Source organism: Parasteatoda tepidariorum, chromosome X1 (genome assembly GCF_043381705.1).
Source record: "Parasteatoda tepidariorum isolate YZ-2023 chromosome X1, CAS_Ptep_4.0, whole genome shotgun sequence".
Taxonomy (NCBI): Eukaryota; Metazoa; Arthropoda; class Arachnida; order Araneae; family Theridiidae; genus Parasteatoda; species Parasteatoda tepidariorum.
The window spans coordinates 45,213,131-45,226,277 of NC_092214.1; the positions used below are offsets into that span (position 1 = coordinate 45,213,131).

The 13,147-nt window shown below is 29.4% G+C and overlaps 1 protein-coding gene across 1 annotated transcript in view; it reads left to right on the forward strand.

The window, feature by feature from the left end:
* The window catches only part of LOC107457072 (ubiquitin-conjugating enzyme E2-24 kDa), a gene marked incomplete in the record, with an annotated part of 33,652 nt that extends 20,791 nt beyond the window's left edge, over positions 1-12,861 (forward strand). Inside the window, 2 exon segments of the mRNA XM_071187493.1 lie at positions 1,697-1,844; positions 12,038-12,861. Of these exon segments, the coding sequence (XP_071043594.1) occupies positions 1,697-1,844; positions 12,038-12,135 (246 nt within the window).
* Between the last annotated feature and the right edge of the window lie 286 nt (positions 12,862-13,147).

The window sequence follows — 13,147 nt, forward strand, 5'->3', positions numbered from 1 at the left end:
GGCCAGGTAGGCAAAGTTGGAGGGTATGAGTAACTCACACGAAATTTATTCGTTATCCTCCTTCTGCTGCTGAATTCCTTAACCTATATTCAGAAATATAATATGTTGGGAGATGGTGCACTGCCGCTGGTTTTTTTGTTTAAATCCCATTTTTCCACTTAGCAGTTTTTTAGTAGTTAAGTTTTCTTATTTCTGTAATTTTCTTTATGTACTGAAATTTTTTTTCTCTATTCAATGTTGATGAAAATGTTAAAGTTCTATGTACAGTGAACAATTAGAAAAATATAAATTCTCCCTGAATAATTTTTGTTCCACCGACCAGAATTTTGAGTACTAAAATCAATGTCTTAATGGTTCAAAGAATTAACTTTAACTATGCTGCTGATTAATTAGTTCTAACTACGAAATAAAAAAGTACCTTATCTGAATATATATATATATATATTTATATATATATATTTTTGACCATTCAAATATGGAGGGTTGCCAAGATATGTAGATAGAAATAAAGATCATGTTTCAAGTGCTATAAATAGACGTCCATTCTTAAGACTTTGCCAGGCATAAATGAGAAGAAACAAAAGTGATTTGAAGTATGAAACATAAAGTTGCCTACAAAAAATGGAAAATAGAAGTGAGAAAAAACCCACAGTAGTCATGAGTAAAACAAAAATAAACGTGAAAAAAAACAGAGTTAAAACTGATGTGAAAAAGAGCTGATGCGACTGGGGTGGAAATGATTTATGCTGCCCATATTGTCTTGCACATGTGTGGCCTACCTTATTTTTTGTATTTATTTTTATTTTGTATATTTTTTGTCCTTGGGTTCGAAAGGTTGTACACTTCTAGTTAAAGTGATTGAGATTATCAACCCCTTCCTGATAACTCAGGAAAATAAACTGATGTTAAAACAATGCTTTTTAGCTTGTTAAAAAATACAAATCCAGCTTAACAATATTTGAAAGGGTAAATTTCTGATTTTAATCAAACATCAAATATGCTTCTGTGACTGTAGATGTTAACCACAAAGAAATATAATGCAGCTTCATGTTATTTAAATTTAAATTAATTTTCATTTGAATTGATTTGTAATATTTTTTAAATAAGTAGTCCCAGACTAAGCATACTGGTCAAAAAGTCTTGAAACCTCTGTATTATGTTTCTTTTTTTTTTTTTATCTAACCTTAATATGATTTTTTTTTTGTCTAACCTTAATATAATTTTTTTTGCGGTTTTTTTTTTAAAAAAAAGAAAACAATTAATTAAAGCAATTCCCGGACAAGACTTCATCGCTTTATTACTTATTTGTACAAGTGTATTACCATTTTTTATAAATCTTTCTGGAACCATTAAAATATGTACTAGTTTGTAAAGAACTTTACTAAATCAAAAGTTATTAACTAATTCAGTATCTTTTAATGAAACATCTGTTTACTATGGCTCTGCTTTCTCTCATTACACAAACTCATTATAAACTAATAAGAAATTTGCTTCTACAATTCTTCATTTTTATCAATAAATCAGTGTTTTCTGAATGCAACAATTAAATAAAGCTGTTTTACTGCGTCTGTAAAATTACAAATCTCTGACATTACTACATTTTGATTTCTCAGACGTTTCTTCAATTTTATCAAAATATGTCCGGAAGCACTGATAGATATCGTATAAAACTTTCTCATGTAATTTATTTCAATAGGTCACTTTTCGCACAAGAATTTATCACTGTAATATAAACAGTCAAGGAGTTATTTGTCTAGATATTCTAAAGGATAATTGGAGTCCTGCTTTAACTATTTCCAAAGTTCTTCTTTCAATCTGTTCACTACTTACAGATTGTAACCCAGGTACAGTATCAAATATATTATTTTATATATATTGTAACTTTACATTTTTGGTAATAGAAGTCACAATTTGTTTGAAGAAATTAAGTAATAAGTTCAATCATGTAATTTTGTCTCTACAAATTCTAAGAACTCATAAAAGATAAATGATTTAATTTGTTAAGTGAATTACAAAAAGCTGAAATTGTATATCAAATAAACAGCAATGGTTTGGGCTGTACAGTCAACAGAAAAACGATATCACCCTGAATAACTTTTGTTCTAATGATTGGACTTTCGCATACTAAGTGCCAATCTTAACGGTTTCTGGGGGTAACCTCAAATATGTTAATTGTTTACTGCTAATTATTAATTAAGTTATGAAATCGGATACAAAAACGTACTTTCTCTGAATAAACATATATTTTTTTTACATATTTGGATTTTTAATTTTCAAAATATTGGGAGTACTCGCAATCTGGGAAATGTGGTCCCCATAGTTTACCCAGGAGAGTGATTTAAAGTTTGAACTCCTTAATGTTAATTTCACTTCTTGCGATTTTAGTCATATTTAAAAAACTAATTAGGCAATTCAAAAAAAAAAAAAAAGAAATTTACCAATCTAAAGTTTCAAACAGTTTTTATTTAGTAGAAGCTGTGAAAAATTAAAATTAATTATTTTAAAAAAAAAAAATTGGCAGCAATGAAGAAATATTTAAATGGGGGTGATTAATATTAAAATGTGATTAACTTGCAAGGAACTTGAATTCACGTGTAGCATAAAATTTCTTACATATTTTTTTTTGCTGATAACCGATTGCTATTCCTTTTATTTTTTTTAAACTATAAAATGTTTCTTTTTTTGTAGTCTAAAAATTTATTTGCAATTTACTGAAGAAATTTGATTAAAACATTTTATTAAATAAAAAACATTTTATATAACGAATGTTGAGTTTTATAAAGGCATGCTTCTGATAGGATATAAGTATACACCAGATTGTGCTTATTTAATGTGATTATATTTTATTTCTTAGTTTGTTTTCTCGATAATTTATACAATGTCAATTATATACATATGTATGCATAGATTTTTTTAAATATATTTATCAATTTCTTCAATATATATTATAATTATTAATACGAATACCTAGTCGACAACATCTTATATATCATCTTAATCTTAAAATAAATTTTTTAATCGCCTGTCCCCGAGAGTTTCATACAATTATTTTACCAGCAATTTAATTAAATTTTAACATTTTTAAAAATCTTATTCTTTACGCTACTACGTATATTATTTCTCGCTAATATACTAATCTAATTTTTTAGTACTTTAATTTAAGTTTTACTTAAAGTAAAGCTCCTTTTTAAATTATTGTCAAGTTTTTTTTAGAAAGAAAACTTAGAATTATTGTCTGCTAGTTAAGAATAAAACCTTGTTAAGAAATTAAAAGCATTCCAATGTTTTAAATTATTTGATGCATAACAGCTGATTATTTACTAAGCATACTATTTTTTTCGAAAAAAGAATATAAATTATTGATTGTCTTTTTTTTATTTCTTGTGACTTCAAATTAGATTATCTAAAATAGTATTGATGTTTTATGAGTCACTACAAAGGGTATAAAGATACTGAACATAAGAAGCTGTCAAATACTTAGAGTCAAATACGTTAAAAAAGTTTTTAAGCGTCTTAGAATATCTCGGTATCTTAAATGTTGTCCTAACATCCTACTTTGGAAATTAAATTTTTAATTATCTGACCTCGTGTGATTCTCAGAACTGTCCAAATAATTATTTCATTATATCTTTTACTCTTTCTTTATGATACCATATAGATTTTTTTCTGGATAGTATACTGAACTATTTTGTTTAATTTTTAACTTTATCACGATTCCCAATCTATTATTAAAGTATAATTTGTTGTTAGGAAAATGCCTTATTTTGTTAAGCGGCAAGTACTAAAAATTGAAATCTGTAAAAAGTTTTCAAAGCCATGCCAATTTTAGAATCATCTGATTTTTTAAAAAATGCAGTAAAAAATACACAATTTTCAAACTTATTTTGATGAAGAAAATAATAATAATCATCGAGAAAATTAACATATTTTTTATAGAAGCTGTGAAAACCAATTTATCCTATATTTCGTCATAAGAAGATAAGATTGATATTGCTCCAAGGAACCTACTCAATAATTTCATTATTTCCGGAATGATATCTGTTAGATCAAAACTTATTATTCATTGAAAACTAAAATGAGTAAAAAAGAGCTTATTCCATTTATTTAATGATAGCGATATCAAGGTTAAGGATATGCAATGGAAGCGCCATTTACTATTATTCTATAAATGCATTAAATCATATAGCTTGAATAATTTATTTTAAGCAAATTATTTAACAATTTTAAGCAAATAATTGTGTAAAAATAAACTCGATCGAAATACTCCTTAAGTATACCCTAAAATATATGTAGAATGAACTTTGGAATCGATCGATTAAAAGTGCCTTTTCAAACAACTCTGAGTTGGAGGGAAACGCTAAATTGTTTAAAATATCTGTCCTTGTAACTATTTTATTTTGATTCCTGGTGCAAAGGCACATTCCATTTTCACATTCTACTTTTAAAATTTTAATTGTAAAGGGAATTTTTTATGTCCTTAATAAATGTTAAGGCATGCAACAACAAAAAATTATTGCATTGATATTTTTAGAAAGTAGTGAATTATTATCTTTTCAATCTAAGAACCTATGCCTATATCTTACGTAAAACTTATTTTATTATCGAGAAATAATTTAATATGCTGTGTTGCTAAATAGATAATCCCAAGAAACTAAATCGAAAATATAAAAACTTCCATTACTTGATTTAAAAAAAATAGATGATAAAAGTAGACATTTTTTGAGCATCCAATAATTAAAGTCAGAAGTCATTAACACCTGACAAGTCTTGAGAATGGGCGCTTATATTTGAAAGCTCGAAACATGTTGACTTTTTCTTCCCTCTTCATATTTTTGGAAGGCAGTTGAGTTTTTATCATCAATTACATACCCGGTAACAACCCCGGAATTTCCGGAGCATCTCCGGAAATTCCAGTGTACTCCGGGCACTCTGCAAAGATATACATTTTACCCGGAAAATAAACCCAGTAGCTAATTTTCACATTTTTCTTAAGATGACGTCACGTAATCCTATTCCCCGCCCCTTTCACGTCAGCTCCTTCTCCTCCCAATCGAGAACGGTGTTTCTTTTCCCCGCGCTCTTGTGGTATAGTGCTGACGTCACCGAACCTGCAGAGCTAGAACTGGTCGAATGACGTCACCATTACATTAAAACTGTGGTGCGAGCCTGTCGTGTTTACTTTTTTCTGCTGCCGACGCTAGGCTTAGTTGAAGTTAGTTGCTGTTTGAAGATAAGATCATGGCTTCCAAAAAACATTCACAGATGTATAGAAAAGAATATTCTGTCGAATGGCCAGTTTTTTCTCGCTCGACTAAATCTATGAATCATGTATACTGTAATATTTGCAAATGCGATTTTTCTATCGCTCATGGAGGTCGGAATGACTGTTTACGGCATGTGGAGGGATCGCGCCATCGAGCGAATGGTGCCGCTTCTTCCTCCAGTAAAAGTATTAGAGATATGTTCTCTAGTTCCTCAAAAGAGAGCCAAAGTGTCATTAAAGCAGAAACTCTCTTCACCAATTTCATAGTTCAGCATAATTTACCTCTATCTGTTGCGGACCACGTAGGCCAGTTATTTAAAAGAATGTTCCCGGACTCTAACATAGCGGCCAAATTCAAATGCGCTAGGAAAAAAACGACAGAAATCTGCAAAAGTCTTGCAGAAACTACTCAAAATAATTTGTGCTCCATAATGAGGAATGGAAAGTTTTCTCTAGCGACAGACGGGAGCAATTCGTCTGGCGATAAGCTTTTTCCTCTGGTGGTAACATTCTTTGATGATACCAACGGTAGAATTAAGACTACCCTTTTCTCTCTTCCAAAATTGGATAAGGATGGTACCGGGGAAAACATTTTCATGCTCCTTGATAGTGTGTTGTCAAAAAATAGTGTTCCCTGGGAACACTGCATCGCCTTTTGTGCAGACAATGCTTCAGTTATGCTTGGACAACATAAAGGAGTGGGGTCATTTATAAAGAAAAAGAATCCTAATGTCATCATTCATGGTTGTGCTTGCCACTTAATCCATTTAGCTGCTAAACATGCTACAAAAAAAATCAGTTTTGATGTAGAAAGTTTTTTGATAGATGTGTTCTACTATTTGAAGAAGAGTTCAAAGAGAATCCAGCTTTTAAAATTCTGTGAAGAACTATGTAATCTTGAAAACAGCAAGGTTCTTAAGTATGGGGCTACAAGGTGGCTATCAATGGGCAAAACCATTGATCGATTTTTAGAGAAATGGGATGCCTTAAAAATCTTTTTTTGTGAGGAAGAGAAGGGCTCTTCGGAAACTTTTAAAAAATTGAAGACTATTTTTGAGGATAAATCGACTCAACTCTACCTTTTCTTTTTACAGTCAGTCATCCCATTGTTTGAATCGTGCAATACGATGATGCAGCAGCAAGCTCCATTGATTCATAGATTTCAGAGAGAACTTATGAATTTATTTAGCAATATTTTGTCTCGATTCATAAAACCAGCATGCATAGCAAATGCAAGTTCTGTTTTTGAAGTCAATTTTAATAAATCAAAGAACCAAAAAGATGATTCTGAACTTGTGATAGGTGGCAAGACAAGACAATACATAAAAGATTCAGACCTTTCTTCAGAAGAAATGAGGCAGTTTTATTCGTCAATCAGAAAATTTTATACCGAAGCACTCTCTTATATTTTAAAAAAATTTCCCCTGACCACTGAAGTTTACAAGCACTGTGAAGTGGCTGATATAACCATTCGACATGAAGCTAAATTTGCTTCTTTGGACTATTTTTTGTCTCTGTTTTTTGTTTCAGAGGAAAAACGGAGTCAAATTGAGCAAGAGTTTGCTTTATACCAAATGGACAAACTAAATGAAGAGATTTTATCAGCCGAACGATGTGACACAGCTTGGACTCTTATATCGGGTTTAGTGGATATGAATGGTGCAAGGAAATATGAAGCATTGCCATCAATAATGCTGACCATACTCATTTTGCCTCACAGCAATGCTGCTTGTGAACGGGTGTTTTCTATAGTTAAAAAAAATTTAACTGATAGTAGGTCCAGCTTGGCTTTGCCAACCTTGGAGGCACTGCTAATAGAGAAGTGCAAAAGTTCCGAAACATGCTGCTATGATGCAGTGTTAACTGAACAAGACTTAATAAAAGCTAAAAAAGCTACTTATGTTTCTTTAACTGGCGAAAAAGTTTAAGTCTTTGATATAATTATGTATAATGATAACAATATAACGAGGAAAGTGTTCGTTTTATTAAAATTTATTTTTCATTTGCTTTATAATTATTTTGTCTACAATTCTTTCATAGTAATCTCATTGCATAATGTAAGTTTAAAAAATAATTATACTTTTTTTAAAATCATTAAAAAAGTGAATAATATAGTTAATTTTAATCATGATTTAATAATCTAAGATGGTCTATATATTGTTCAGTAACTAGTATTAATTTTCCATTTTCAATATTTTTCTATTAATTATACCCTTCTAAAGTAATGTATCTTTAAATTTATGCACAAAAATATGAATAAATTTGTTCCGAGTTACACTCCTGAAAAGACTCCCAAAACCCCTGATGTTTTTAATAATATCTCCTGAAATCCTTTTTACAAAGTTACCAGGTCTGCGATTATACTATTTTACATTTGGGTCTTGATCATTATTGTGATACAGATTTTCCTCTCGTTAGAGGAAGCATGCATTTTAATATTTTAACAGGATTCTTGTGGTCTTTAAAAACCTAAGTGAACTGTAGCATCAATATAAAAAGAGATTGTATCAAATATATGTAAGAAAAAAAAAGAAAATCATAGCAATATTTGGTGGTAGATGTAGCTTATCGTAGTACAGTATGGGACCCCTAATCCGGCATCCCGAAATTCCGCACTTAATCCGACCTATATATATATATATATATAATTTTTTTTAAGAAATTTTAATTGATAAGAGAGAAAAAAATCAGTCATATTTTCTTTTTATTTGGAATTTTTTTTCTCTTGAAGTAACTATATTTTATCTTTTAAAAATAAAAGCATGAAGAGAAGGAATAATAAATCTGTGTCAAGCAAACCATTGATTCCCAAAGCAGTTGAAATTGAAAAGTAAAAACATCTGCATTTCCAATGAACAAAATAAAGAAATGCAAGTTGGGAGAAACTGATCAATCAATCTTGACAGCTGTGCAAGTGCTTTACTGGTTTGTCCCTACATTTCCCTCTCCTGTTTGACCATAAATTAGCCACACCCTTTTGACATTGAAACTTTCTTCTCACTTGGTGTACAAAATGAATTCTATCCCTTTTGCTGTCTTTTTTTAAAATTCAATTTATTTGTATTTTTAATAGTTATTAAATATTGCTTTTTTTTGTTACTTGTTAACTTGTTTTTTTTTATCATTATTAGTTGTTTGCTTCTTTTTTGTAGTTATTCATTGTTAGTTTCCTAGCATTAATTGTTAATTTTTTTTTTTAGTTCCTTGTTAGCTTTTTTTTTTTTTTTTTTAACAAGGTGAGCGTCTTTAGTTAAAACAAAATGTTATGTAGTAAAAGAAAAAACGAGAACAATGATCTTGCTCCGAAAAAGAAACGATTATTTCTTTTTCAGAGGATTCGGATTATTTCTTCTTGATTATATCATGTACATTATTATTTTAATTAATGAAATTTATTATTTTAATTAATGAAATTTCTAAAGAGGGGACAGTTTTAAATTCACCCCATCATAATCTACATTTGAAACTAGCTAAATGTATTGGTTTTTCTGAAATTAACAGCATAACTGATTTATCGTAATATATGGGCGACATATTGGAATTTCCGTGAGAGATACGGAATTTCGTCGATCCCGTGAGTGCCGGATTTTGGGTCCTATACTGTAGAAGAACATGCTGTGCAACATTTTATGGTGAATTTGCGAAAGTAAGTTTCAGAATGTATCGAAACATGAGGATGCTATCCACAAAGCATCTTTATCCAAAGAAAACCATGAAGCCGAATATCTAGCAGAATGAAGTGATTTTTTAAACAATGAATCATACAATATGCAACATATTATTTGAATATCTTATCCTTAAACATAACATATTTCAATGTTTTTAAAATGCCACTTAACATTTAGCAGTTCCTTGAGTAGTAGAAAAAAAAGAAATATCATAAATTATATAAAACCTTGTGAATGTGCATTAGAATTACTATACAATCTACATTTATTTTTCAAGCACTTTTCTTGTTTCTTCAAACTTTAATGTTTAGCAGACTCTATTATAGCTGTAAAAATGTTTATCCTTAAAATTTTGCATATAGTTGTATGTAAATTTGATTTCAGTAAAATCCTCAAATAAATATAGTAAAAACAACACAAAAAACTAAATGATATCAATAAAAGTTCTAGTATTTAAATTCTAAAAGCTTAGAAAATTATAAGTAATTTATAAATCGTTTTAAATTTTTCTTTTCAAAGTAGATTAAAGGAAAAAAATCTTAGCTTTTTCGATAGAAATCAGCTTAAAAATTGTCTATTGCATAGAAACTTCGAGATTTTTTTTTAATTAAACCTCTCCGAGCAATCCCAGAACATTATTTCATTTTCTCTTTTATAGTCAGAGCTTGGTTGCTTAGCAATGGAGTAAAATCAAATGTTCCTCTTTAGAATTTGTTTATGGGTTATTTTAAAAATTCATTTGCAGTGGCAACTTTTGTTGGCTGTTTTATGGACTATCGTCAATTATATAATTTTTATTGCGACCCAATTTTTTCAAAATTTTGTCTATTTCAAGGGTCAGGATACCAAATATGTATAAAAAAACAAACATGTTTATTCAGAGAAAGTACATTTTTGTGTCTGATTTCATAAATTAATTAACACAAATTAGCATATTTGAGGCCTCCCCCAGAAACCATTAAGATTGTCATTTAGTTCGTGAAAATTTGATCATAAGAAAAAAAATTTTTAGGGTGATATCTGTTTTTTTGTGTGTTTTTTTTGTTGATAACTAAACTAAGCAGTTGCTGCACTAAGTGTGCTAGTAGAGAAAAGAGAAGTGCGGAGCATCAAGTTCGATGTTTCTTAAATAAAAATGAATCTAATTTCCAAAGCTGTCTATCTTAGCTGGTTTTCATGAAACTGCTGTGTTCATTCCTGATTAGAATTACGTCGTTATTTGTTCTGATTTTTCACCTTTTTTCTAGATTTTTTTAAAAATTACTTTCACTGGAAAAGAACTTAGAAAAACTATATTTCATAAAGCCAAATCAAGTTTGTTTTTATTCAAAAGAAAAAGTAAAAAAAAAACATTTTTCAGATTAAAAAGAGTTAGCTTTGAAAACTGGGACCTCTTCTTTATCTTCCCTTTTTTCTCAGAGGAACCAATTATTGCTGAGTCAGCATTGAAGCAATTTGTTTTTAATTCCTACCCTTTTTACAGAAAGGTTGTTGTTTGTTGAATGTTGTCATTGTAAATTTTGTTTTATCAGAAGCAAGTAACAGGTGCTTCACCTCAAGGTCATGCACAGATGTCTCACACAAAGGCTACTGAAGAAAAGCAAATTTTTAAAAGACATGAAATTTTGTTGTTTGCAGCAAGTAATAAAAAAAATTGACACTTATTTGTTACTTTTTTATTTAACATTAAATGCATGCTTAATATTATCAATATTAGGTATATGCCTATATAGAATTAAGTAGTGGAAACATCATCTAACTGTACTAATTTTGTTAATGATATATGTATTATTGTACTTCTGATTACTGATAGATAGTTAGGGAAGTTGGAATCTCTGTGTTTTATGTTTTCTTATAATTTGTTTAATTTCTGTATACACTGTGATGTTCTATTAATCGGCAATTCTGAAATCGGCGACCATCGGACAACTGAAGTTATGTCTTTTGTTTACATTAGAGTTTGCGTTTACCTCTACCGGCAGTTGGAGGGAAACCATTGGTGGGTAGTGTGGTTGCAATGTGCCTCAGTAGTAGGGAGTTACCATATCTCTCTTCAATAATTGTAATGAGTAGGATATTTGCACATTGTTAGTTTTTTTAATGTTTTATTAGTTAATGTTAAGCAAGTAGCTGCTGACATCAAGTTCATGTGAATAGGTTAATTGGATAAATACGGACAGTTTATACTCGTTCACTAGCTTTCTTACTTACACACTTGCTGGCTCGTTCAAGTCATCTGCTTTATGTACTGCATGCTTGTAATTGCTTCACAGCTTGTGCTGTGCATGACTGCTGCCACATCACTTCCAAGTAACTCGAGACTTTGCTTCTAAGGGAATGTTAGAAATATTGTGTAAAGATATATTTATGACTGAAATGTCTTTGTACTGCAGGTGAAATTATGAATGCAAAAATATCCCCCCCCCCGTCTTATCTATGAAAACATTTAGCTGTATGAATTCTGATAGTTTCTAATTGTCCTACATTTTACTTGAAATTGCATTATTTTGTTTTTAAACTTCCTGGACAATGTTCTAAGTCTAGTTCATAACAAAAATCTAAACTTTAGCATAATAAAAGATCAGAATTGTATAGAAAAACTTGGATGCAACAGCAATTTTATTGTATGTGTACAGGTCGTTCCATACTGATCACTCTTAGTTTGAATCTTAATAGCTTTGGTCAAACTTTAAGTTTAAAAAAATGTTTATGCATTAGCTGTTTCAAATTAGGGTTTATAAACAAAGAAGAAGAAAAACATTGTTGAAATCTAATGATTCCATACTTTAAAAGGCAGGACTGAAAACATCTACTCCAGTTTAATTGCTGAAAGAAATTGTGAAGATTTGCAATCATAAGAAACACTTACATGTTTCTTCAGGCATTTAAACGAGTTTTCATGTTTTTCATTCAAACCTCTTTACTAATTATTCAATAGACTTTTAAAACGTTTTGTTTGTTGTTTAAATATTAATTTGCAACTCCTAATGTGCATACTGTTTTGATAAGGATTCTAAAAATATATATTAAGGGTGGCGATTATGGAACATTTATTATATATTTACTTTTTTATCAGTAAAATTACATTTGAAAGTAACTTTTTCAGCTGATCCTTTGGTAGGAAGCATTGCAACGCAGTATCTTCAACATAGAGAGGAACATGATCGTATTGCCAGACTTTGGACAAAACGTTATGCAACATAAGTTACTGAAAATAAAGAGCTTTTGGATATAGGCTTTGTCACATGCATAGAACATTAAAATTCATTGAAATTTGTGTATATGTTGGTCATGAGTGAGTGTTTTGTTTCTAAAATAGAAGGATTTTTGTGTTTATTTTTTCTCCTTGCATGTGCATTTTTTAAAAATAAATGTATTGTGTGCCATGCTAAGAAATCATTAAAGTTTGAACATTTGCTGATTAAAAAAGTCCTGCATGATTTGTGTTCAAATTTTTACTCACTAAATCAGTTCTTGAAGAAGTAGTTGTAAAAGGATTATGCATAGTAAAATTATTAATATTTAAATTAATGCTTGCAATGCCTATATTTGAAAACATGTTTATGTGCTACACTTTGTAAATTGTGTAAGTGTTAACTTTTAGTTATAAATGTTTGACTTTTAGTTCTGCGGTTAAATTCTTTGTCTTTATTAGCATGTGTTATCTCTGTACAAGTCATTAATGTTTTTCTGAGAAAATTTTGTTCATTATAATAATTTTGTTAAAACTATGATGAAATATATTAATTGATGATCATTTTATTTATTATCAGACATTTGTTTCTATAAGCAAATTGTTAAATACTTAATTATGTGTTAGAATTTTTTTTACCATATTCTGTATATTTCATAGAAAAAAGAAGAAAAAATATATTGTTTCCACCTATTTGACAGACCTTTAAGTGACAAATAAAAAATTCTTTAAATTAAGATACTCTTGTTGTTCTTTTAATAAAAATAAATTTACACACATAAAAAATAAATTTTTTATTTTACCTGTTAAATTTTATTTTACTAATTATTACCCAAAAGTTTACAGTGATTGTGTTTCTTACTGTTCGTAAAATAAAAATGATAAAGGGTGAGATGAGTTTTTGTTTAAAATACATATTTATAACTTTTTATTAATCAAACAGAATGCTAGTACCATAAATGTGGACCACCGAAAAATTTAATATCACTGGAGAGATTAACCTGATGCCTGGATGCATGATAA